At 39.5% G+C, this 26,687-nt stretch overlaps 1 protein-coding gene across 1 annotated transcript in view; it reads left to right on the top strand.

Moving 5' to 3' along the window:
• The first annotated feature begins 504 nt into the window (after positions 1-504).
• UBL3 (ubiquitin like 3) overlaps positions 505-26,687 on the top strand; it is a 55,970-nt gene continuing 29,787 nt past the window's right edge. The window contains exon 1 of the mRNA XM_063149109.1: positions 505-1,065. Coding sequence (XP_063005179.1) covers positions 1,039-1,065 — 27 coding nt within the window. The 5' untranslated portion in view covers positions 505-1,038. The remainder of the gene's footprint in view (positions 1,066-26,687) is intronic.

Here is a 26,687-nt window from a genome sequence, read left to right as displayed (position 1 = left end):
GCCGCCTACAAGCCCCATGGTGCCGCGCGGGGCGGCGGCGTGTGACGCGGCGGGAGCGGGGGCGGCGGAGGCGGCGGCGGAGGGTCCGTGTCTCCCCTGCCGCGTCCCCTCGCTCGGCTCGGCGGGCGCCATGTTGGCTTGAGCCGAAGATGACAGGGGGCGGCTGCGGGCGAGGATCGCGCTGAAGGAGCGGCACCTCCGGCTCGCAGCGCGGCTCTCGGGGGGCGGCCGGAGCCGCCGGCGGACGAGGCGGGGGAGGGAGGGAGGGCGGGCTGAGGAGGCGGCGGCGGCGATGCGAGCGGAGAGCTGAGGCTGCGGGAGGCGGCCGCCGTCGAACGCCCCCCGGCCCCCTCCGAGCGCCGCGGGGGAGGGCTCTCCCCTCCGAGCGCCCTCCCTCCCTTCCCTCCCCGGCCCGCGTCCCCGCCGGGCGCTCTTGGATGCCGCACACCGCCTAGGGGGGGCCGCAGCCCGGCGTCCTCCCCAGCGGCCCCGGGCCCACCCCGGCCCTCCCGCCTCCCTGCCCGCCGCCCAGGGCAGGAGCCAGGTCCTGCCTGCGCGCCCGGGTCGCCTGCGCCGACTGAGGAGGTGACTTGGACGCACTATTATCCCGTGTGAATCATCCCGTCGTCATTTGTCGAGGCTGGGAGAGAAGGCAGAGGGCGAGAAGGGGGGAAAAAGCCCGCACGCAGCTCATGTGGCGGTGTAGTCCTGCTGCCTGGTCTACCTGGCACCGCTGGTGCCGCTGCCGCTGACAGGGATCTGCTGCCATCTCTGGTCTCCCGCTGGCTCCTCCGGTCCAGCCCGGCACCGCTGCCCCTGGATATTCCTGCTCCGCAGCCGGCCGCCTTCCCCGCTGCTTATCGGGCACCTCTTTCGCGTAGGGGACCTGGAAGCTGCTGCCTCCGATACTGACACCGGTTTTGCATCTTGAAGATCTCCAGCGGGCTGCTCTTGGTGCTGCTGCTTTTTTTTTTTTTTTTTTTTTTCCCCCCCTTTTTTTTTTTAAGTTGATTTTAAGCCATTTAGGGTAACATCAAAATGTCCAGCAGCGTTCCAGCTGATATGGTGAGTGTTGTACTGCTTATTTAATAGTTATATTATAGAATAACGTTTATTTCAGCCTGGTTTTGACAGAGAACATGGAAATAAAGAGGGGCGTGGGAAGAAAAAAAGGTCGTGGTTACATATTTAAGGAACATAAAGTTCCCAGTTAATTACCTCCCCCCTCCCGCTCCAGATGCTGGTTCTGCTTCGCTTTTCGGTGATGTAGTGGGAGATCTGCAGCGTCGCCTCCCGTGTAGCGAGGGAAGGGGGATGCCAGGCTCCCTTACCTTTGGCAGTCAGTACCTGGGTGATCCCGCTTGGATCGTGCAGTACTGCTCTTCAGCTCAGTCGAGCATTTTTGGGGGGGATATAAATACGAAGCAGAGTATTCGGGATTAATTGCTCGACCAATTTCTTTCTTTTTTTTTTTTTTTTTTTCCATTTGTTTCTTTCTAAACCTCTTAAACTTCGCGTGTGTCTTGACAACGCTTTGTCTTCCGATGTTGATGGGAAGTTAATCTCTTCACTTACTGCCGGCTCAAGAGCGAGAGAGAAATTTTCATGCGCTTTATTTTCATGGCGAGGTCCTTTGTGCACTAGCTGCAATCTGGACATTTTTCAAGGGCACTCCTAGTACTTCTTATGGCGGACTGTACTTCAGCTTGTATTGGATACTCGGCTCGGTTCATTTAAATCAGGAAGGTATAGCAGATCATGAGGAGGTAGGGTGAATCAGGTCTGCTAGGTAATCTTCCGTTCAGCACGACTTTCTCTATTTGTATGTATTTCCATAAATCAAAATATATTTTCATCAGTCACTTAATTGGAAAAAACACCCACGAACTTGTAGCTGCAGTTTGGTATGTTAATTCTTTATTCTTACAGCAGAATATTTTCACGCATCTCCACATGGATGTTCACATTTAAATGTACTTTTTTTACCTCCCCAGAAGCAGAGGACTTGTCTGTGCTTTTGGGGTTTTTTTAAATCTCAGCATGAAGTTGTGTTTTGTGGGTGCAACCTGCCCCGGTAGTGAGAACAATAAAATCGAGTAGCCCTTGCTTAATTCATTGATGTACAGTTAATTGGGATATGTATGGCAACTGGGCTGTTGAAATAATGATATCTGTTTAGTTGCTTGCTTTCTGTATTTCCTTCACAGATTTTGTACAGCAGTCACAATGAGTGAATTTTGACCAAAAAAAAGCAGAAACAGTAAGGTACAGAAGATGATCATACAGCAAGTTATAAGCTTACAGTTTTTTTCTTTTCTTCCCTCTGCCTTTCTCAAATACTATAAATAAATTTTGCCTCCCCTGGATGAAAAGAGTGATGAAAGGATTTAGACTCGGAGGCAATAAGCTCCCCAGCTATCAGTTTTCACGTATTTCTTTTTAGTGTCTCTGTCTGTCTCTGACTGTGAGAGCCTTTTGAACCCCCTTCTCTCCTGCACGTGGCTGTCTGGCGTTATATCACAGCAATCCTCGCCTGGGCCGTGGAGGATTAGGTGCAAATCTCTCAGTGGAGCTTTTTAAGTTGCCTGGAGGAGTCCCTTGGCTGTGACATGAAACACACTCCTCCTCTTCCTCCCTGTCACCCTGGGCTGAGCTGCCACCTCCGTGCTCCTCCTAGGGCCTGCCTGCCTGCCCGGGAGTCCCGCTGCTGCCGCTCGGCTTGTAATGCTCGGCGTTTGCTACAAAGTACACAGATTTTAAGATAGGCAAAATACAATTTTTGCTACGAAAACTATTTCCTTGTGTTGTTACAGTGTAATGAGAATGCCGCTGCTGGGGGTAGCTGGGCCTAATGCTGCTCTGTTTATTCAAATCAGGAAGAAGCTTGTTATACATAGTGGTGTTTAAATATTGAGTCATTACAAAAACATTTGAATAAAGATGTTTCCAATGTCGGTAGAATTTAACTAAATAAATAGATATTTTCTGGCCTGTCATGGGATCATTTTTCTCTTAGTGTCTGCGTTATTAGATGCAGTTTCTCTCTGAAGGTTTGAAGTGTGCTGTAGAAATTCCAATTATTAATTGCAAATAATAAATATTACTTTATGAAAAGATTACTTGAAAACTCATTTTTGTTGACATCCTCCATATTTGAAAGGAGTTTGTTCAAGAGGGAAAATGGGATTGCCATTCCTTAGCTATTTGAAGAGGAGCCCTTACCAGGCTGTCACCATATTTATATATGTTTTTATTTAGTGTAGGATTTTGCAGTTTGCATTTCTCTTACCCACCCACTGTGTAATTTGCATTTGCAAAAAATTGATTTCCCATTTCTGTAGGAGCTGGCAGCAGTGTGATGGAGTGTCATGTTATGAAGACTCCATTATACTTAGTAAATCTGCTATGAATTACATAAGCATTATAATAATAATAATGTTCAAAACTGTTTATGTCAGATTCACAAACTAACCTGCTCATAATAATAATAATATTATAATTGCTGCTTCTTAAAAATGTGTTAATTTGTCTTCCTGTCCCACCTTTGAGAATGATCTGCTATACATAAATTAATAGTAAACTATCTGATTTCCAGTAAGCTTTGGATTTCTGAGTAAGCATAATTTGACCCAGTCTCCTGTTCTCTGGCATTGAGTTGACTTGTTTCCAGAACTACTGCAGTTTTTACCAGCTAACCATTTCAACATCACTTCCTAAATAATTAACACAGTACTTTATCATTTGCATTCCACTAATAAATTGGATAGTGACACACCACATTCCCAGTGTTGTAAGTTTGTGCTGCATTATTCCTTAGCAATGTTTCCTTATTGCTTAGCATTATTCCTTAAGCAACGGCTTAGAACTCCACTCCTGGAATGAAACCTGCTAATACTGACCTCTCTACCTGAGTAGTTTCATCAACTTTATTAGGACTAGATGTGTCTGGGATAGTTCTTGAATACTAAACTGCTTATCTAGAGCCCAGTTTTGCTCAATTTTTCACATGTGCACTGATGACTGTAGTGGCAGCAGGGCATCTCTGATTATGTTCAGTAATTTAATCAGGTAATTTATCAGTTTTACCATTTGATAGCAGTTGGAGTTTGACTGTGAATAACAGCAGGGCTATTTGCAAGTTGTGTTTCTTTTGTAATGATAAATAGACATGCAGTGGTTTATGGACTTGTGAAATTAATCACACAGGATTTTTGAGTGGATGAAATGAAAACAGTTTGATATATATTTAAACACTCTAGCTGACAATTTTAAAGGAAGCTATGAAAAACTTATACTCAGTCAAGAAGTTCTTACTCAATTGAATAGTCCCCTTTATTTTAGTGGAGTTATCAGAATCTGGGAAGCTTCCTCTCTGTATTCTGTGTGCCTGTGATACTTCTTCTGACAGTTAGAATTCTTCAGGGATTTTAGGAGTCCACAGAAAGCTGCCTGCCTAAATGACTAAAAAGTTTTAACAGTGTCCACCATTTCCTGTAGTCCGTGTGTTTTATGTCAGTATGAAAAGGCTCTGCCAGCACTTTCTTTCTGGGCAGTTCTTTGCATGCCCTCTAGGAGATCCAATTCCTTTTCTGTCTGAGCAGTAACAGAGGATGGTGCTTTTGGCTCCTGGTGGGGTTTTTATTGTTGGTTTGTTTTCTTGTTGGTTTGTTGGGTTTTTCTGCATTTGGTAAACAGCAAAGTGTTGGAATCTACCAAACAATTAAAGGATTTAATTTTAATGTGCATGGCTCTTCAATACATATGCTGTACATAAGAGATGTAGATGGTATGGGAGAGATCATTTTTAAGAAAACTGAATGTTTGGTGTGAGACATTTGCAGACATAGAAGAGTGTATGGTCTAAAATGGTTATATGTGGTCAGTGTTAAAATGGGGTAGTAGGTGGAAGAAGAATAACAAATAGAAACCCGGCTCAGTTCACTCCTTGTTAGAGTTAACATCTTTAGTGGAAATCTGTATGTGCATCTTCTTTAGGAGATTTAGTATAGAATGCTGATGAATAGTTGAACATGTATAAGGACTTTGTTTCTGATACATACTAATGGTGGCTAACAGTGGAAAAGGATGGACAGAAACTGATTCTACATCGGTAAGGGAATTTTGGGATCCAAGAATAAGGTTCAGGTATGAGAGACTTAAAGGAGTAGTTGGTTGTATGGCAGCTGAGTTTAGTTGCTATCATTCAGTTTGAAAAATTATTTCATTTAAGAATAATAGGTGCAGTAGGATTATAATACACTTGGAACATAGAAAGTAATTTGTTCACTATAGCACTTTAATGTATCAGAACAACATGTGAGAAGTCCTGCATCTGTGCTCTTCTGTTTTAACTGCTTTTCCTTTTGCCTTCAGTGGATCCTTTTTATGGTTTTGAAAATTATTGTAGCCCTAGTAGCCTTTGTACATAATGGGCTTAAGTCAGTCCCTTATGTTTTTGTAGCAATAGAAGTATGATTATTTCTCTGTATTTTTATATCCCCCACATGTTGAAAGTTCTAATTCATTACATTCTGTAATAAAAATAGCTAATTGAGTTTTTCCGTATGGGTCTTTTTTCCTTCCCTTTTTTGATTTTTTTTCCCCAATTGTTTGCTGATTATAACAGAAATTAGTAGCCTATCTTTTGCCATTCTCAATGTTTGTTTTGGGTTTGTTTTTTTCCTCTTGGAGAGGAATTGGAGGTGGGATCTGTGTCAGAAAAAAGAGCTTGGAGAAGTGTCTTTGACTCCTTATGTACTGAGCCAATATATAAGCCAGTTGAGCCTTTGTAGCATATTGCAGTGCTTCTTGTAATGAAATGGAGAATCTTTCTCTGTTATTTGAAGCACTGATCAGGGATAAAGTTACTAAAGCTCATCCTTGGTGTGTATATATTTGGGTATACTGGGTATACTCCAAAATTATTTGTATTTATCATTTCTCCCACCCACCTTTTTTTTTTTTTGTTTCACAGATTAAAAATGTATCTAACAACCAAAAAGAAACATCTTAGCAAGCACTGACATTATTAGGCTAGACGCTGTAGGAGAAACTTTGTAACATATTAATATTAAGACATCTGACATATTCTGAAACAATGTTTAAATGACCATCGTCTCATTTTCTTTGGAGATGAGCAGCTGTAAGCTGTGGTCGGATTGATCCTTACTCTGGGCTGTGGTGCAGCTCCATACTACAGATAGAAGTGTAGGCTGATGATATAAACTGTTCCTTCCTTCCTGCCACCCACCCTTGTTGTTGTCATTACCTGAACTGGTTTCTTTCTGCTTTTGTTGTCTAATTTCATGAAATACTAGAGGGAAGGTATACTGAAGGAGATTTAACTCCTCCCATGTTGGGAGTGCTGGAAAGTAGCTGCTGGCAGGTTTCAGCAGGACTGAGAGGCAAAAGACAAATGCTGAGTATATGTGAGTGTAGGAAAACAGTCATATCTACAGCAGGAATGCTCAGGTATCAGAATCATCTGGTAACTGGACAGGTCAGTCAGGGCCTGAATGGGAACAAGTTACACCTCTCAGATGTGGAATTAGGGGTAATGTCAGGTATCTGTAGCCAGTGTTTCACCGTGGGGCTTGTGACTGCTTTGTGCATATCTTAATCTAAACTTTCAATCATTCAATGCCCATCTCTCTCTTCCTTGGTTTGGCTTAAGGCTGCAGTGGGAGCTTAGGCTGTCTGAACGTGGTCCTTGCAGCAGTCTTGGGAAGAAGTACTTTCATGATACTTTGAACAAAATGACTAAAGGCATGCTTTACTACTTTTTTCAGTTGAGAGTTCCTCCTAGGTATAACTCTTGTGAATGTTGAAAGCCATGGCCGTCCCACTGATTTGCAATCAGTGGGATTTACTTGTTTTATACTTCTGGTCAGTCAGCTTTGTTACTCAGTAAAACTCAGAATGTAAACTTTTGGAGATCTCTCTATCTGCTTATGCAATAGTGAGCAGAATGGAGACCTCGGTTCTGACTCAGCCTGCGAGTGCTACACTGGCTTGCAGGAATCCAGAAATAACTGGAATGTGACTAATCATTCTTGTGGTTTTATGTAAAAGAGATAATTCAGCTTATTTTCAGTCTCTTCCGAGTACAGTATTGGATCCACTAGGTTGGTTATTTCTTATTCTGATTATGGTGAAAGGCATTACTGTTGATCAGTATTCTTTTTTACATTATTTTGTTTTTGCAGCAATTAATTGAGCCTACTAAAGTAGCGAGCCTTTCCTGACACAATTTTGCATGGATAAACTTTAGCTCATTGTAATTATTAAAGGAATATGACTGTGTTGTTTTCATTTTAAAAACATTGGAAAATGAGCAGCATGTCAATGCACTTCAATATCTGAAAAGAAATTTGAAGTGGGAGAAAAGTTGATCTAAAATCTTTCTAACAATGTGGATTAATTATTTAGTAGATCTGTTTGGTTTTGAGAGCAATACTTAAAGAAAAAGTTAAGACCTTATTTGTCAGTCTGCTGAGCCTGAGAAGTATAGTTCTGGAGAAATACTTAAATGTTGCAGCTGACAGCTCTTATATATTGGTGGAAATTTGGTGTATTTTGTGGTCACTAACTGGGATTGTGTTTAGCTCCTTGACAGAGGATAAATTTATAGCTGCTCGTATACTATCCACAGTGAAGGCCTGCTCTCAATTTGTAGTAAGACTCCACACATATTGTAAAATGTGATTTAAAAAAAATAATGCACATTTTCCACAGATAGAAACTTTGTGTAAAATGAAGATTTGGCAGATTGCACAACTCTGACACTGCCATCAGCATCTTGAAGTTTTTTCCTTACTTTCTGTAAAGAAATTTGAAAATAGCTTGCCAGTGACAGGATTACATTTGTGGGTTTGTTTTGGTTTGGCTGCTTTCTTAAAATTATTTGAGAGATTCAGTTTAGAGTGAAATGGAAGGCTTGTGGCAGAGTTTAGCTGAGACTTTATTCCATGACACGGTTGTTATGGAGACAGAAGCAAGCAAGAAACTCCTTGAGTTTTATGTATCCCATAGAAATTGGCCAAGTAAAACCAGAGATTCTGTCTGGGAGTTTGGTAGGTTTGTTTTACTACTACCTAACAAGAAATCTCTGCCTTAGTGGGATGGATGTGCCAAGACGATACTTGGTGTTCACACAAGGAATACAAACTGGAATTGTTTGTGTTGGTGTCTACCTTTGTGATGGTTTCAGTCTCTCTCAGGGCTGGTATGATTTATGTCAAGGGCTTGGACCACTGCTGAGGAACAAAGGTGGTCTTATCCTGGGGTGCTCTTTAGCTGCAGCTGAGGGTCTGGATTTGAGTCTGTGACTCTATGGACAGTTTGGTTGGAAATGAAGTCTAAGCTCCTTTTCTTCTTTGCTTTTTTTTTTTAAGTAGTCCTGAGTTTTTCTCTAAGCTCTTTTGTGGTCTTCATTATGCAATATTAACTGCTTTATGCTGCATAAGAAATTATCTCCAGCACTTGATAAAAATGGGATACCAATTTCAAAATAAACAGAAGGAAGCTATGTGTGTTCTTCTTTGAGACTGAAAAGAACAGTGTATTTAATCTCAAAAAGAACAGTACTTCACAGCCTTATACTGTAGAGTTGGTTGGTGTCTCCTCAGCAAAATTGTGATGTTGTAATGCTCTGTGGTTTGGCACAAATCCACATCACCATAATCTGTTTCTGATACTTAATTTATGCTCTAGATGGTACTACCTAATCTGTCCCCAGAATCTGACATGTGTTTTTAATATAGAGGAATAATGGAACAGTGATAAAATAGCGAAGTGCGGTGCTATTCAAAAATCTTTCGTAGCTGAGGTTGTAAATTCAGGATTCTCTTGTTGAAAGTAGATTAGTGCCAATCCAAATGCAAATATTTGTGACGTATATTAGTAAGTCTCAGAAAACTTAGTATAAATTACACTACTATAAAGTAGTTCTTCTAAAATAACATTTCTTTTCAGTTCTTTGAAGATTAAGTATTGTGCAGTGCAAGGCATGCTTACCTTTTATATGCTATAAGAAAGTAATTAGAAGCCTTTGTGTGCTTTTAAAATCTGGAATACCTGGTTGCAGTACTTTCTTCTATTTATAGGATTCTTATTTTTATGGGCAATAATGTCAAAATAAACTTAATTTTTGAACTAGTGCTTGGTGGTTTATTTGATGCACAACACATTACTTAGGTCATATGTGAATATTTATGTCATTTTGCCTGTGCATTTATTTTTAATCTGTGCATCATAGCAGTTGTGTGGTGTGACAGTGAAAGCTTAGCTCTCACTTCTGAATCCAGGTTATTGATCTGTGATGCAAGCAAACTCTGTTGGACTTGCAAGTTTTAATGATTTATACTCTCTGCATACTTATATAGGTATTTTTTGGCAATCAATCCCAAACTTGCGAAAAACTTTATTAAAATATTTTACATGTGGGGAATAAATCCACATTTGCTAAGTCCATATGATTCAGTGGTAATGATGTTAACATGAAGTCCCAACAAAAAATTAGTAACTTCCACTACCCATATTACAGCACATAAGTGGAATAATGTTTGACATGAATATTCGAAGATTTTTTACCAAAAAGGGTGTAATGTGTGTGCTTCATGCTGTGGATTTCCAAGAAAAGGTGTTTTAGAGACCACCTGTATAATTTAAAGTCATGTCAAGTATTTTTTGTAAGGTCAGCTCTATGCAAGTTCTTTCGATTCCAAGAAAGTAGGAGGGGAAGCTAGTGGGTATTTCTAGTGCTCTAGACATATGACTGAGGTTTTTGAGTGCAATAGGTTAGGTCTGGCACCAAGACAACAGTTTGTTACTGAGATATTTGACTCTGTTTTGAGGATCTCATTTTCATAACTAATGACAAGATAGCTAGGAGCTCTTAATAAAGAGAAACTGCAACTGGGTTTGATTTCTGTCTGCTTACTGCGTCTGGCCAGTATATTTCTGGATAAATCAGCATTTCGTGTAAGTCTGCAAATGGATAATTTCTCTTTTTTTCACATTACATATGTTTGAAGTTATTTGGAGGTTCAAAGTAGCCATCGTAGTGGGTGGAATGGTTGGTAAACTGTGAGCGAGGTTGTGGTGAGAGCTCTGGTGAAAGTGGCAGCAGGTATTTGCAAAATTGTTTTAATTTGGAGAGGGTAATTTTTGACTTGCTTCTTCTCACTAGGAAGGGAGAAGGTGGTTCAAGGGATAGCCAGGGAAGTCCCTACAGAGGGCTGCAGTGCAGTTGCTCAATACTTCTTGTTCCAGCATTCCCATGCAGGCGCTTGATGATCCCAGCATATGTGCTCCTTGCACTTAACTGCAGGAGTAAGGAGTGGAGAGTTTTTAAGGGTGAGCTTTTGGTGGGGGTGGACTCCAGAAGTGCAGCTGTAACTGTCCCTGAATTAACTGTGAGGACTGAAATATCTCTCTGCAAAGAGCCTGGAATTTTTAAGCTTAGATTGTCTTTCAGTACAGATTTTGTGGCACACACAATTTTATCTTGTGTGTTCGGCTGCTGTGAGTGTGGTGTATGCACCACAGTGCTGTGTCATACATGGAAACCTCATGTTGGGGGACTCCCTTGACTTGTGAAATGAAGTACAACTGGTCCTAAATATCTGACTGTTCAATGATATTTATCCATCCTGTGGTGTGAATGTTTAATTGTCTCTCTTCTTCCAGAATCATGCTTTTGCCCCTCCCCTTATTCAGCACCTCCTCATTGTTCAGAGACTGGATCAGTGTCTTATCTTCCTGCACTCTTCAAACTTTTCTTGGAAAATAAATCCTAATCTTCAGCCTTCCTGTGATACTAGTCTTCTTAACAAGTACTTAATAAAAATCTATCTATTTTTTGGGAAAAAGGTTATTATTTATAAAAAATAGTGGATGTTGAGGAAATGTAGTTTCATTCAAATATACTCTTATGCTAGATAAATGCAGCAGAGCTGCAGGGAATAAAATCTTACGATTTGAATTGCAGTGAGTCAAAATTCAAACAAGATCAAGACTTTCTTGTGTTTTTTTGTGGTTTATTTTTTTAAATGATGTTTCTTATTTTAGTCAAATTTAGTCAAATTTAGTCAGTTTATAGAAATTCAAATAGTTGAAATTTCTCAAGCCAGCTTTGCTCTGGTGCATCTTCTGTGCCTGTCAGTCTTGATTGAGCAGAGCATGACTTTACCAGCATTTCAGCTAAGCCAGCATGCTCTGTGCTGATGTGAAGGATTTATTTCAAAAGACTTGTGGAGAGCAAGTTAATTAAAATCTAGCAAAAGACAATGAAATATTTGTACATTGAGAAATGCTCCTAAGAACATTTGGAGAAAGGTTGTAACTGTATTTGTTAATGAGTTGTAAAAGCAAGTTTTGAGGCTAATGCATATGGGGAAGCTTGTTTTTAGGGCTATGTTAATATTTCTTTCCACTCTTGCTATTTGAGAATCATGTCATTTTGTTGATGTGTTTTTGTTGATCTTTCAATAAAGTAGTAATTCTGAGCTCTTGATTGTCAAATATTGACTTATTTTCATGTTCCTACATTTTAAATACCATTCCCTCAGTTTAAATCTGGAACAATCTCAGGAGAAGAAGAAAAATCCAGAGTAGTTCCCAGTGTTGAATGACATGGGGATTTATTCTTAAATTATCTTCTTTAAATTCTGTATTAATTTTTTTTTTCAGGAAATGAAATGTAGGAAAGACAGCTTGCCCTAAGCATAGAGCACAGAATTATTATGTGATTATCAGTTTATCTCTGAATGTGCTGCTTGGTAAGTTTCAAAGTCAGCTTTAAAAAAGCCCACAACCAACAGACAAGCACCAAAGTGAATAATTCAGTGTGCTGAGTAGTGCCAGATAAGGCAGAGTGTAGGTAAATAGTTTGCTGCCTTTCATACTTGATTCTGCTCCTGCATGTCTGTCCTGGCTTTGATGCTTAAATAAGTGTCCTAGGTTATGAATTTTATTTATAATGAACTTGTGGTTTGGAGGTGATTTTGTTCCCCTTTATTGTTCTCTTCAAGAAAGGAAAAAAAAAAAAGAAACTTTTTGTTTTTTCTTTGTAATTTTTAACTTATAGAAATGAAGACCATTTGAAGTACAGTTTTGAAGTTGCTTTTTCTTTTCTTTGACTAGGTGTTGTTTTGCAGGAAGTGGAACATAGAGAATTATACTTGAATGAGCACAACATTTTCTGCTGTGTTTTATATCACATCATAGTTTTTCTTGTAAAATTGGATCGTAGCATGTTCCAAAAAATGGGATCCAGATTTTAGGAAGACCCATAGCTCTTTGTTGTAGCAGTTTAAAATTTTCTATGCAGAAATCACTTACTCAAATCCAAAAATAGAGTAGTCTTGTCCTTTTGTCCTGTGTTTAACTTTTGGATAAAGCCAGCAGTTATTTTGTGGGGCTCTGTTGGAAGCTGTATTGGCTAACCCCCCAGCGTGTCTGTGGAGCCATTGGGATAGGGAAGAGAAGTCTTTTGAATTGCTTCAAGTACTTCTTGCTGGGTGGCATTCACTTGTCAGTGTAGGCATTTTGGAGTAGTGTAGCAGTTTGTAGGATGAGTGGTGGTAGCTGCTGAAAGGACTTAAAGGGAAAGACAAATTGTGATTACACAATCGTGTAGTGATAAAGGTACAGACACTGAACATATCAGTGTCAAAGCCATCAGGCTTATTTAGGGACAGTAATTTGCTGTACAAGCACAATGGGCTGCAAGAAACAGTCAAGAAATTATAATGATATTCTCTTACCATGCATAGGTTGTATTTGGAGCAATTAAATTCCATTTAATTAGGCTATTAGTGTATCAAATGATAACAGGTTTCTGATGAAGAACACCCTTGCTGTTCCTCTGCCTTCCAGACACAAACATATCTAAATCCATCACTTAATATTTGTATTTTCAGTATTGCTGCTGAGTGGAGATAGAAAAGCAGTGTGTGTTACTTTCCTGGGTGGAAAAACTGTCGAGAAGTGTCCGTGTAAACATTATCTCACCTTTTGGCAAAAGTAGATCTTACCTTATTAAATACAGGCTTTGCAGCAATAAAGCTTCAAGCACATGATTCAGTTACCTAAACATGGCATCCCGTGCCAGTGTGCACACGCCAGCATTCTCAGCATGGCCAAAAAGGGCAGGCAGCAATGACACATGAGCTGCAGGAGACCCATGCCCTGCAGGAGATGCAGCTGCTCTGGACAAAGAGCATATTTCATGACACCTGGAAATAGCACTAGATGTATATTTTTAGGTAATTCTTTTGAGCTGTTGGGGCTTTGTAAAACCTCATTTCCCATCCTTTGAGACTGGTTTTTGGTAGATTGGCTTTTCCTAGCTTAAATTCATTAAGTAGTGTTTCAAAATCATTAAATAATTCAATTTTCAGGTAATCACAGTTCTACCAGCTTTGTTATTTCCTACAGAAAACTCTCACATCTACAGACACAAACACTCCAAAAGAAAAAAAACTTTTCTGGGTTTCAAAATACATTGCTGCCATTTGAGTGTAGCAGATCTTCTCCTAACTACAACAATATGGAAATATTGTACAGCTGCTTGTGGTGGTGAAGTAGGTACAGTGTGGCTGCAGATCTTTGCTAAGCATGATCCCATCTAAGCTGTTGCATACAGCCTGTTAAAAAGGAGAAAAAGGAATTTTATACATGTTATCACAGTAAATTTAAAAGTAATCTAAGTTATCAAACACATGAAAATTTGGTTAATTTAATTTGGGGTAATTCTGAAAAATTTTAAAGAGCATTATCCATTGTCATCATTATCTGTTGTATAAAGTTGGACTTGAACGGTCTGTTCTAAAAATCACAGCAGAAATGTGGTGTGCTTTTGCTTAGGTGTGTAATCACACCTGTGGAGCAGGAGAGAAACATCACTGCCTATACCATTGCTAGGTTGTTTTACTGAACTTTTTATAATGGAATCTTGCAAAGAAAGATATGGATTGGTTTGGGGGTTTTTGTATTACATTAAAAGAAAGAGGTTTGCTGCTTGAAGCTTGACAGGTCTCTCTTGACATTTGGCCTGAAATGTTTGCAAGATATTTCATATCCTCAGAGCAGAAATGAATATGAGTGGGTTGAAAAATTATGCTTACATAATTAAATAATGAGGATTCTTTGGCATTATGTAAGTTATAAATGCAGGGAGATTTGTTATCATTGCCTTAGGAATTCAATGTAATTTCTCCACTTGGATACTGGAGTAATTTCACACTTATATTTTGATGAATATATTTTCCATTTATATTTTGGAGAGCAGCTTTTGGTATGTGTGTACTGCTAAAGATTAATTTACAGATTGAGTGAAGCCTTTCTGGTGTGTTTCATATTAGTGCTTCTGTCTGAATTGAAGTTTTGAAACATTAGTTTTGTATATGTGTTGTTCTTGTTTTTGTTGTTTCTGGTTATGCTTTGCTTTTTTAACTTGAGGTAGAAATCTAATGGTCATAAATGAGACCTTTTCAGTATAAATTGTCATGAAAGTTATTTTGCTTACATACTTCTTCATGTTGTGAGGAACTTCATGTAGAGGAATCTTTCATGGTAACTGTGTAAATAGATATATATCCTAATATAGTCTTCATTCCTTTGACAAAAGTAAACTTTGTAGTTTTGTTCCTAGCAGACTTCTTTTGCATGGCCAGATTCCATTACTAAGAGGTCAATGAAAAATTGACAAAGAACTTGTAGATTGAGAACCCTGGAAATAATACTTGACCTGAAGAGTCAGATTTTTTTTTTTTTTTAATAATTTTAAATTACAAAGGAGCAAAGAACTATCAGCCCACAAATATGTTTGTTCAACTCCATCCCTTTTCTCTTGTGGATACCTGGACTGTTACACATACAGCTTCTGTTTGAGGATAAGTGTATTATAATTGTTGAATGCAGGCCGATTTGTTTAAATTACTTTCTTATTGTTCAAACAAAGCTGAAAATGATCTGTAAGGTAAAGCTGTGACATAGTTCTGGACTTCCACGCTTTGGAAAGAGTTAAACTGCCAAATCTGTGCACATGTATGTCTATGTTTAATTTTACTTCCTTCTCTTTGAAGATTGATGATGAATAAATTATTTTATGTTTAGGAGTAACATGTCTGTTAATAGAATGTGCACAGTATTTTATTAAATGTTAAATTTTAGGGTTTAATTTTAATGTGAGGAGAATGTTTCACCCAATGTAACATATTGGAGAGGTCAGCCCACATAATTGATGTGGGCTCTGGAGTAGGTAGCTTGCACATTTGTGGCATCAGCATGGTACATATTTAGGGAGAATTGACTGCCCAGCCTGTAGTGATAGGTATTTGAATTTTGGAAGTCTGATAATTACAGAATCATGGAATACATTAGGTTGAGAAAGACCTGCCAAAGCCTCCACTAAACCTTGTCTCTGATGCCACATCCACGTGGCTTTTAAATACCACCAGGGATGGTGGCTGCACCATTCCCTGGGCAGCCCGCTGCGGGGCTTCACAGCCCTTTCAGTGAAGAATGCTTTCCTGAAATCCAATCTAAACCTCCCCTAGTATATATTCACTTTTCTTTTTCAAGGATGGTCAAGTCACTGTAAATGAGCAAATTTGTTACTTAGGCATGTAAAAATAGAGGTTTTAAACATTAGAATAAAGAATTGCAGTTATGTAGTTATGTTCTGTGTTTTGCTTTCCTTTCAAATTGATGAAATGTGGGGCTGTGCTACTTTAGCTTGAGCCCAGACCGAGCTTGTTTTTTGTGGCATTAAATTTGGTGATTAAGTTAAACAGGATTGATGATGTTTATTTGTGACTTTAAGAAAAACCCCTTATTTAAACCAATGTTTTTTGAGAGGATACCTTCATTTTTTCCTATACCACGGGAAAAGGTCAAGACTTTGATTTATGAAGGAATAGAAGGGAATGAGCTTTGTTATTTATAAAAAACAAATCTCTTTTTTCCCTGAAATCCTGTAATATAAAACAAAGATAACAGCTCTACTCCTTTCTCTGTGAAAATTGCATGTTGTTGCTTGGCAGTGCATTCCAGAACACCTATTTAGAAGACAACTTGGTAGCTGTATGAATGAGGGGAAATTTTTTAATTGTTTGTAATTTTTTTTTAAGCAATATAATATTTAGATACAAGAAAATCACCCTAAACTCCTCACTTTTGTGAGCACAGATTTTTTTCTCAGAAAACAGAAATGTGGAATAGGATATAATCTATATACACACATACACTTCAGTAATTGCTTAGCTTTGTTTCATCTGAGAATTATTCTAAGGGTGTTTAAATATATCTCAATTATGTTAAAAATAATATTTGTAGACTGAAGCAAAGACCAATTTCATAACCTGTGTCACCATCTGTTAAATACACCAGAAGCTTTTTTTTTTTTCTGGATGGGTTTAGCCAGCTGTCCATTTTATAATGTTGCCTGGATGGAGGCGTGCATTTAAGAATAACACAGTAGGCTTTCTGTGAGTTGACAAAAAGCTTTTTTATTTTCATCTGAAACTCCCCTAGCTTGTCTGACACTTCCTTATATTTAGTCTCTGGCTGAGGAATGTATTTGAAACCTTTCCCCTGCTGCACTCCTCTGGTTTGTGCTTTCATCTTGTCCCGGTGCTGTCCGGAGCTGCCCCACAGGAGGAGACGCCTTCGCAGCGACCCCTGTGCCAGCCATGTGTGCGTCTTTGCTCGCGGCCACCAAAGTCCGCTCTAATCCTATTGACATGCAGCCCACGTGGCGGTCACTTAATCTGCTTTATCTGACCCTGCGAGATGATACAGCTTTTTGTAACTTTATTTTCCTTTACATGAGTGACTTGGGATGGTCACTCAGACCACTAGAGTTTGCTGAAATCATTCTCTGAAATAATTCTCACATTGACTGTTGTCTTCAGAATAAAAAAGATCTATTCTGTAATGGTGTCAGGGTGACCTGGCAGATTTTAGTGTTATGTTGTTTGTGTACTTGATTATAATTTATATAAGGGATGATCAGACAAGGGAAGAAGTCAGTATTTACAAAAGCCTGGGAAGAAGGTTATTGCAGGTCAGGTAATCATTCTATTCTGCTGCTCAATTTGCAGCAAAACAACCTCTATTCAGGGAAAAAATAATGAATTGTAGAGATTGGTTTAGAATTAAAAACTTTTTGCTGACTGCAATTTAGAGCTGGCTTTAAAACTTAGTTTTAGAAGTTAATTTTCTGACTTCCACAGGACTTTTGCCTTTTTAAAATTGCAGAATAACGCCTTAGTAAAATTGAGCAGAAGTCAGTTGAAGAAGCCACCTGAGGCAATGCACTGTACTTTCTGATTTGTATTTCCCTGAAATAAATTGTGTGCTGTGTCTGATCACTCAGAGTGGCAAAGCTCCTTTCATTGGCTCCCTCTGTTCAGCCAGGATGAGACTGCTGTGCTGGGAAAGATGGAGGTCCCCATTTGTTTATTCTTCATCACTGTGTTAGCTAGACATGTTTGTACCCCTTAAAAGCTTGGAACCTCTCAAGTCAGTGTTGTATATGAGTACCCCAATGTATTCTTGTCTTGTCCAGCTTCATTTTTTATCTCAGAACAGCAGCACTGTTTATGTTCAGCTGGATGGAGTAGCATTTTGCTGTTTCTCCAAAGTGTAGATATGCAAGTGAAATGAAAACAAGAATTTGTTGCTGTTGTATGGAGTACATCTGGACTGCTAATCAAGCTGTGGTATCAAAATACTTGAAATGCTTGGGGCTTTTTTATGCATATGTGAATTGGATAAACTGAACTTGAGAATTAATTGTATCCAGTCTCTGCTGTTTGTACATGGTTTGCTTTGGCTTAACTTTATTGGCCCAGCTCATCAGAGGCTTATTCTAGGAAGATCAAGGACCTCAAATCTATGCTTTTAAAATCTCCTTTGCCCCAGCCCTTGTCTTCAAAATCTCACTGGAAGCTTTGTAGCTAAAACCAGAGTATGTAAGATGATTGCAAGATGGTCCATTTATCTGTGTTCCTGGCAAGTGGACAGCCAAACCAAGCACCTCTGGAGATCATCTAGTCCAGCCCCCCTGCCAAAGCAGGGTCACCTAGTGCAGGTTACGCAGGAACGCATTTGGGTGGGTTTTGAACGTCTCCACGTGAACCAGTAGACAAAACTGAGCTGTAAGCTCTGGTTCTCCCTCTACCTTCCCATCTAGTCATTATGTCTGTACACAATTAACCACTTAATGCTTGCCTTCCGCTGCTCTCCACATCCTTATAGTAGGACTGGTCCGAGAGGAATTAGCCAGTGAGTGATTTGAGGGAGCAGTAATCTACCAGAAATTCCCCCAGAGCTTTTCCATAGGTCCAGCTTAAACCCACTCATCTGGTGCTAGTAGGTCATCAGATGTGACCCCAGCAAAGCGGGGGAGAGAGTGGGAGCATCCCTTTTATTGATAGCCTGAGTTACCTCATGGGAGGTAGCAGGAAATGCACGCTCGTAATGAAAAGACCAGCGAGCTGAACATTAGAGATCCAAGCCTGCTTACATTTATGTAACCACCACTGCTCTGAGACAATGCCAGTCTCCAAGTCGGATCATAGCAGTGAACATAGCTTAAAGGATTAGTTGCTTGTCAGGCAAAACAGAAGCCCTCTTCTGATTTTTTTTTTAATCTCATGAACAGAATATATTAATAGTGAAAGGCAGATGAATACCTAAATAGTCTTTATTTTAGGTAGTTATTGCTATTTAGGTAGTTATTGCTATTCCAGACTTCTGATGGAATTGAATAACCCAAGAAGAGAATTTAGGACATAAACTTCTTTCATTTTAATTCCTTTTTGATAGAATATTTGCACACTCTCTTCTCATATTCCTGGTGCCATATTCATCCGGCATTAATCTCCCAGCAGGTTCTGTTTTGGGAGAGGGGGGAGGAAGTAAGTCAGAGGAACAGTGAGGAGTCTGTAGCAATAAAAGTCTATTGATCTGAGAGAGGACTTTTAATACATTACAGTTTTAATAAAACTATCAGGTGCATGTATGGGAGAGGCGTTGGAGATCTTCACCTATTCCTGTAATTTTTTTGTTTGTTTGTTTAGCCCTTCAACTCTCAGTTGTAGTGAAGCAATAGCATGAAATGTTAAGGCAGAATAAAAGATTTTTTTTTCTTTTTAGCTCTCAGAAAAAAGTTTTAAGTCAGAGTTTGTTATGCAGATATATAGTTCTAGACTCATAATAAACAATTTTTCCAGAACTTATTAGCTGGGCTTAGTGGGCTTACAGCTTGGCAGCTGAGGCTGCCAGACATGAACTTTGAAGCTCTATTCAGTTTACCAGTGCTTTGATGTATGCAATGTGTTTAATACAAATGCTAAATAAAAGTAAGAAAATCTGTATTTATAGATCATTGAGTCTTAAGATTAGAAGAGACGTCTCCAGTTTGTAGCCCAAAGCATGGTAGCTGTGACGGTGGTTCAGAGCAGGGCTAACCTCAGACTTAGATCATGCTGCTTGAGCCTTTTGCATTTGAGTTCTGGCTGTGTCCAAATATGCTCATTCTGCTGCCTCATAGGGCCTGAGATTAACCTGCCTTTACTGGGAAGGTTTTGTCTGCATGGGTGGTGGGAATTTCCCTTGCTGCAGCTTGCCACCGTGGTAAAAATGCTCTTAGATACTTTGCTCTTGGAAACCAAGCTACATCAGAATTCCTTTTATTTCAAAGTCCACATGTGATTGATTTGGCATCTGTAGCAGATAAGGATTTTGCCTGTACATCGGAGTTTGAAGATATATCTCAATTTTTACCAAAATAGCCTGTCATTTTGCATTCCTCACTTCATTTAAATGTTTGCCCCCATCTAAAGATAGAATGGTTGTGATTGTGTAGATTTATATTGAAAATCAAGCCTACCTAAAATACCAACTAAAAAGGCCATCTCAGTTACTTTGGGTGGAAGTAGGAAAGAGAAAGTAAATTTATTTTTTGGGTTAAGAGGAACTTAAAAATAGCAAGATACTTCAATTGAAACTAGATAGCTAAATAGGAACAAAGAAAAGAATTCTTCCCAAATGTTAAACAGGCTATTGTGTGTGTGAAGCTTTGGAGAGGAGCAGTTGATCAGATTTTTAAGACAAAAAAACAATAAACAAGGAAAATTTCTTCTCTTTTTGCTGTTTGGTAACAGGGAAAAGTACTTTAAAAGTGTATGCAAAGAGTTATGTTCTCCCATCCAATCTTCTGGGTCAGAAGTTAACCTTTTGTTCCTTGCATGTATAGTAACCTGTATTTTGTTCACTTATATACTTCATTTAATGTGTTGCAGGGTTTTTTTGGTTGCTTGCTTGCTTTGGTTTTGTTTTAAACTTTTTTTTAAGCATTCAGGCTACTGAAAGGAACAAACAGAAAAAGGGGGACAAGAAACCAGCAAATACCTTATTTAATCTAAGTGGTGTCATTGATACTGGAAGATGTGGAAATTGCGTTTTAAGTTGTTCTCTGAAATGCTTTATTGCATGTGTCTCATCAGTTTTTGAAAACAGATAAGAGTTGTCATCTCTGAAATATGTATCCTGGTGGAATTTGGTGCTAAGTACTGGAAAAGAGGGAGATCTGGAGCAGAATATTGCTCTTAGCTTTTGTTATCAGCTAAGAAAGGGGCCTCAGTTAGCAATGTTGTCCCTGTCTGGCCAAACATGTGATGTGTGTTTCACTGTCCTGTGCTTCACTTGAATGTCCACGCTGTCACTGTACCTTGTTATTTGTACATAACAAACTTTTTCATTTGAGTGTCTGTTCCCCTGGCTTTATTTCTGAAAAGCCCCTTCATTTTCTGAAGTGGTAAAACACAGCAGTTTAATCCTGCAGGGCCACTGGGAGCTGTGTCCCTCAGGATAATGTCACATTGGATGCACAGTACCTTCATCCGAGTGCTATCAGGCAGTGTCATCCTTGCAGCAGGTTGTGTAGTGTTTCAGGTGGTGTGACCGTATACTGAATAGTGTTTTTCACTCTGTCACTGATGGTGTGTTGCTCTCCCATTCCATTTCCAGGTGTGAACAGGCAGTGACTCAGTGAAGAAAAACATGTTTGTAGCATTTGTATATTGAGGGAGTGTGGGTGACTGCTTATACCTGATGACTCTTTTGATCCTTTCAGATATAGGAAAAAAAAAATGTGCCTGTCACTCTAAGAATTGCAATACTGGAAATAAAATTATGACCTAAGAAAATGCCTGAACCACCCTTAAAGCTCTGTAAAGAGTTTGGGTAATATTCTAAGAAAGTCATGCTTCTGAATATCTTAATTTTAGTGAAAATGACACTATAGTATTTTTCTTTCCTCCCTTCAAATATGGGCCATGAAAGGAAAAGTTCATGCTGTTTTAATGAATTAAAAAATGATCTTTTCATAGTCATAGTAGTTAGAGAAAGAAATCATAAAAAAGCACAAAAAATACCTTCAAATACTAAATTACTTTCTGAACAGATATTTATTCTCTTCAACATGTTTGTCTTTCTAAAGAGATCCAAGGATTGGTATATTAAATGTACTTTTATTTCTCAATGCCAAGGGAGGATTATGAATAAAATGAGAATAATTTATAAGTAGGTTTATATACCAACAATTGAAAGTATTCTGAAATGACATGCCTTTCTTCCCTGGACTTTTGCCTGGCCTGAAAGTCCTAACATCCGTGGTATGGTTGTGTGGAAAAACTATGTTAATTCAGGTATTCTGTAGACAGACATATGGTTGGAGAAGAAACAGAAGGTTTTTTTCTATTTTAATTAGATAATGGTGGAGATCCTGTAGACTGCAGCATCCTACAGTGCCAGCTGGAAACTGTGCCATGCCCCTTGCCAAACTGCTGAAGCTTCCCTTGTCTGAGCTTGCTTTATCAGGGCTTTTTGCAGATTCCACCTGCTCTAAGCACAGAGATAGTCTACCCCAGGAATGGGGAAAATGAAGAGAGGAGCCTGTAGGTTGGTTGGTTAAACAGGGAACTCTTGGTTGGATCTTTAAACTTTAGATAGAGGTTGTGCCTAATGGTTGGTTTCCATCCTGCACGTTGGGTACGAGCAGACCTGCAGGGCTCTTATTGTTGGAGCAGATTATTTGATATCTTTTATCAGTGACCTGGAGGAGGAGACACTCCTGCCTTGTGAGCTCTTGTGGACACCAAACTGCAGTTTGGTGCAGTTGGCCTGCTGGAGTTGCAGGGCTGCCATGCAGAGGGACCCAGCCAGCCCAGAGAGGGGACCAGCAGGAACTTGAGGCAATTCAGCAACAACAGATGTCTTGCACCCGGGGTGGACTAAACTCTAGAAGTGATGCATGCTGGGGACTGATTGTCTGGGAGCCAGACGTGAGCTGCCAGGGTGTCTTGGCAGGAGTGAAGGCTCACAGCACCCAGGAGATTCCAGCAGGAGCAGAAACTAGGGACTTAGGGGAGGTGAATGTGCACCTTTACTTGGCACTCAGTAGGCTGCATCAGGAATACAGTGGCAGCTTTGAACATTGTTTCCTGTACTGCACTAAAAGAGGAAATGTGTCCATCAGCTGCAGCATGTTCAGCAGAGAGGAGTGAGGTGGAGCACTTCTGTGAGGGAGGCTGGGGGAACAGGGCTTCTTCAGCCTGGAGAAAAGCTGGCTTTGGGGAGACCTTAGAGCAGCCTCCCTGTATCTACAAGGAGCTTGTCTAAAAGCTGAAACCAATCTTTTTACTAAATTAAAAGGGTGAGAGAGTGAATGACAGTGATCATAAATGGGAACAAGAAAGGTTTTGAGTTAGGGGATGGGATGGGGGAATACTGGTGGCGTAAATTTTTTATTTAATTTTTTTTTTTACTTTTGCATTCATCGATATGAAATTTTTTTTACTCATTCATAAGCTTGCTTCATGTCCTTAGTGTTCAGGTTTACTTTGAAATTATTTTTGCTTAAATCTAGGTTTAGATAAAATTTAACCCCCCAACTATATTTATAATATTGCAAAGAGAAAACATAAATGGTGTAAAGAACACAACTACAGAAATGGAAGAGAGGGTTACAGTTAACTGATGTACATTAAGATTGAATTGGAATACCTCCCTCTTGTATCCAGATGGTTTGCCATATTTTATTTCTTGAAACCCACCTTGACAGGGATGCTGTCTTTTTGTGTTGTGTTCCATATGTAGTTGCTTGTCCTGGAGCCTCTTTAAATTTTTTTTGTAATTGTTTTTTTTTAAATCCTGGCTTTTAAGTCCTGAAAGGCTGTGAACATATTTAATCACTTCCTTGAAGCATCTTAATATATACTTCAGGTAATGTCTTCTTTTGTGTTAATACAAGTACTGTATTACTTTCCTGAAGATGGAATTGCAATTTTATCTGGTATAATTTTCAATTGTTTTTGTCCTGCTAGGAATAACTCAAAACGACTCAAAACTTCTTGTTTCAACTTCTGTGCCCAACAAAAGTTGGAACTTTTGTTCCAACTCTAGTGCCTGTAAATCCTTGAGAGAAATGTCATCTTCAGCTACATCTTATGTCTGTGTCCAATGTTCATTAAATAATACACTTGTTACTAATCTCTAAATGAGATGTGTGCATATATCTCACTATTGGCAATAAATTACAGCCTTGGGGTTATAATGGATTTGAGGAAGTCCGTCCCTCAGGGATACTGTAACATTATTTTCTCTTTTTTTTTCTGCAGTATCTTTATTGCTTTAGATGGCTCAAACTCTTTCACTCCAGGCTTTCTAGCAGAGGTTTCAAAACACACTGTCCTTGGTACTTTGCTCAGTTGTGTTTGTGTACCCATCTTTGCTCTATCTCTCCTTGCTACGACTTTGCCAAGCACTTCCTTGTTCACAGAGAACCATCTGCTGCCAGGTTTGTGTGCAAGCCTCTAGTCCAGGCTTGTCTTTTGGTCCAGCTAACATCTCTGCCCCTCTGATAATCTTCGATTAGCTTGAACAGAACTGGGCCTAAAGCTGTTCGCTTTACCTCCCTTCTGGTTACATGAGCAGCATCAGCTTTCTGATCATCACTTGGGCCTGTAATCTGGGTAACATTTTTGAATGGGTGTGATTGAAAGGCCTTAATAAGATCTTCATCTAAAGCTTTCAGATTCTTCTTTCATAGCAGCTCTAAATAATTTACATTTTCTTGTTCCTACAGCTCATACTGTCCAGGTTCTCTTTTTTTTTTTTTTTTTTTTAGTTGCTTTGGTATTCTTTTCTCTGAAAAAGCTCATTTTATAAGCTTTCAGAATGATCTGCAAAGATAATACATGCATCCTTAGTATGTCTATTCACTGTCTCTTTCTCCCCTAGTTCATGAAAAAGTAGATTGCTTATCTTTGTATTATACACTTCTGTTTGCAGCAGGATTGTTTGTCTCTCACTGGCAGCTGCACGTGCACTTAATGATCCAGTGAGTACATCTTGACCTTTATCCCATAGTGCTCTTTCTGTTCAGAAAGAGTACGGTGTATGTCTGTTGCAAAACTAATATTTTCGGGGTTTTTTACCCCTTGAATATCTTTTGCAAATTTTGACAAGGATTTTGACAACTCATAGGGGTTATTCTAAGACCACTGAGCATAATAATAGTGAGCAGTGCTGTCTTTGTGGTTTGTCTGAAGGGATTTTGTATTTTTTTTGTCAACCTTGAGTTATAAGGGACAACTTGTTTGTTCTGGTAACAGTTAAGTGTGCTAGACTTGGATTTCTAGGCAGTATTGTGATTACAGATAAGTAAGGAAAAGGTGGACAGTGTCTGTCTATGTTTGTAAGGAGCAAATTAAAATTGTAAGGTGCCCTGAGTGAGTGCTGGCCAGCAACTACTCACAGCAGCCAGAAAAATGGGACAATAGTAGTAAGTACAAGCAGGAATAGATACAAGTAGGAAAGAGTTTGAAGGCAAAACACAAGCTTACTTTGGATTGTGCTGAGCCTGAGCTACCTGCAGATAAAATGGACTGTCATATATGTGACTAAATTAAGGGCAAGTGCTTCAATGTATAGTGTCAAATAAATGTGTGAACATAAATGAGTTGCCTTGTACTGAGTGCAGATAATGAGAAAACAGTGCTGAAGGGGGGAAAAGTTAGGAAAATAAATAAGGAAATTGATAGGAATCTGAGGTATTGTAAGAGGTGGAGAGAGCAAAGAGCATCCAGGATCGCAGCAGATGACTGGGGATTAAACAGTCATCAGAGTGGTTTCTTGCTAGTTTTGTTCATCTTCTGGGAGTAAATTGGTTTTTGGCTTCTTGACAATTTCCAGTCAAACAGGAAAGGTGATGTAATCCATGTTTTCTAGTGATTTGCACTGTTTTTCCCAAGGAACAAGAACTCACCCACCTAGAAAAAGTAAAGTTAGTTGTATAGGATGATTCCTGAGGGAAGCTGAATATGATATGGAATGCTTATAGAAGGATTTCCTCAGTGTTACATACTTACCTGTATTGTTGTGGATGCTTGGTCTCTTGGATAGTATTTACTTCTTCATCTAGGTGCATCTAGTTCACTGTGAGCTAGGAAAGAAACTTAAGCTACAGACAGCAATGTGGGCCAATGAATTAATTACCAGAAAGCTGTCAGCTAAAATGACATCTGCAAAGGATGACTTGTTGCAAAGCTTCCCTTTAAAATGTAACTCTTCCAGGAAAGACTAAATGTTGTTATGCTCTGATACAGTTTTCAAGATAACGGTAAACAGCTTAATTTTCTTTGCTTGAGTTAGAAGGTAGCTGTAGATAATAAACATTAAGGGGTTGGAATGGGCGTTAAAGATGATCCCGTCCCAAGCCCTTGCCATGGGCAGGGACACCTCCCACCAGACCAGGTCACTCAAGGCCTTATCCAGCCTGGCCTTGAACAGTGCCAGGGTTGTGACATTCACAGCTTCCCTGGGCAACCTGTCCCAGTGTCTCACCACCCCCACAGTGAAAAATTTCTCCCTAATATCTAACTTAAGTTTCCCTTCTTTCAATTTTCATCCATAACTCCTTGTCCTATCAGTTCCTGATGAAGAGTCCCTCTCCAGCTTCCCTGTAGGCCCCCTTCAGGTACTGGAAGTTTGCTATGAGGTCTCTCTACACAACCTCCTCTTCTCCAGGCAGAACAGCCCCAACTTTCCCAGCCTGTCTTCATAAAGGAGGTGCTGCAGGCCTGTTACCAACTTTTGTGACTTTCCTCTGGACGTGCTCCAACAGCTCCATGTCCTTCTGTTGGGGACAGCAAAACTGTGGGCAGTTCTCCATATGGGGTCTCACAAGAGCACAGTAGAAGAGCACACGGTACACATCACTCAAACATTACCACTGGGCATTTAGGTTCCTTTCCATTTGTATTAAGACAGTTGTTTCAAACTTTAATTTAAATATTAAAAGTTGATTTTTAAAAAGTAAGTGGAAGCGTTTCTCATTTTTCCTTATTTCTTCACTTTTTTAGAAGAAATTACTTCATTCCAGCCCTCCTTTTGAACATACAGAGCAAGCCCTATCTTAAGTGAGAACTAGTGTAGAAAATCTCAGTGTCACAGATGTAGGTTTGAGAATATTGAGTGTGATCAGTGCAAAAGGTTTCAATGGAAAAACTCAGTAAGTGTTAACTATGCCTTTGCTGCTAACATTGTATGTGTTAGTAATGCAATGAATGTGGGCCTGTTTGTCTCTAAAAATGTTTTTCTGGAAAGACTGG

The sequence above is a fragment of the Melospiza melodia genome, chromosome 2, assembly GCF_035770615.1.
Source record: "Melospiza melodia melodia isolate bMelMel2 chromosome 2, bMelMel2.pri, whole genome shotgun sequence".
Lineage (NCBI taxonomy): Eukaryota > Metazoa > Chordata > Aves > Passeriformes > Passerellidae > Melospiza > Melospiza melodia.
This window is presented reverse-complemented; position numbering and strand designations above follow the sequence as displayed.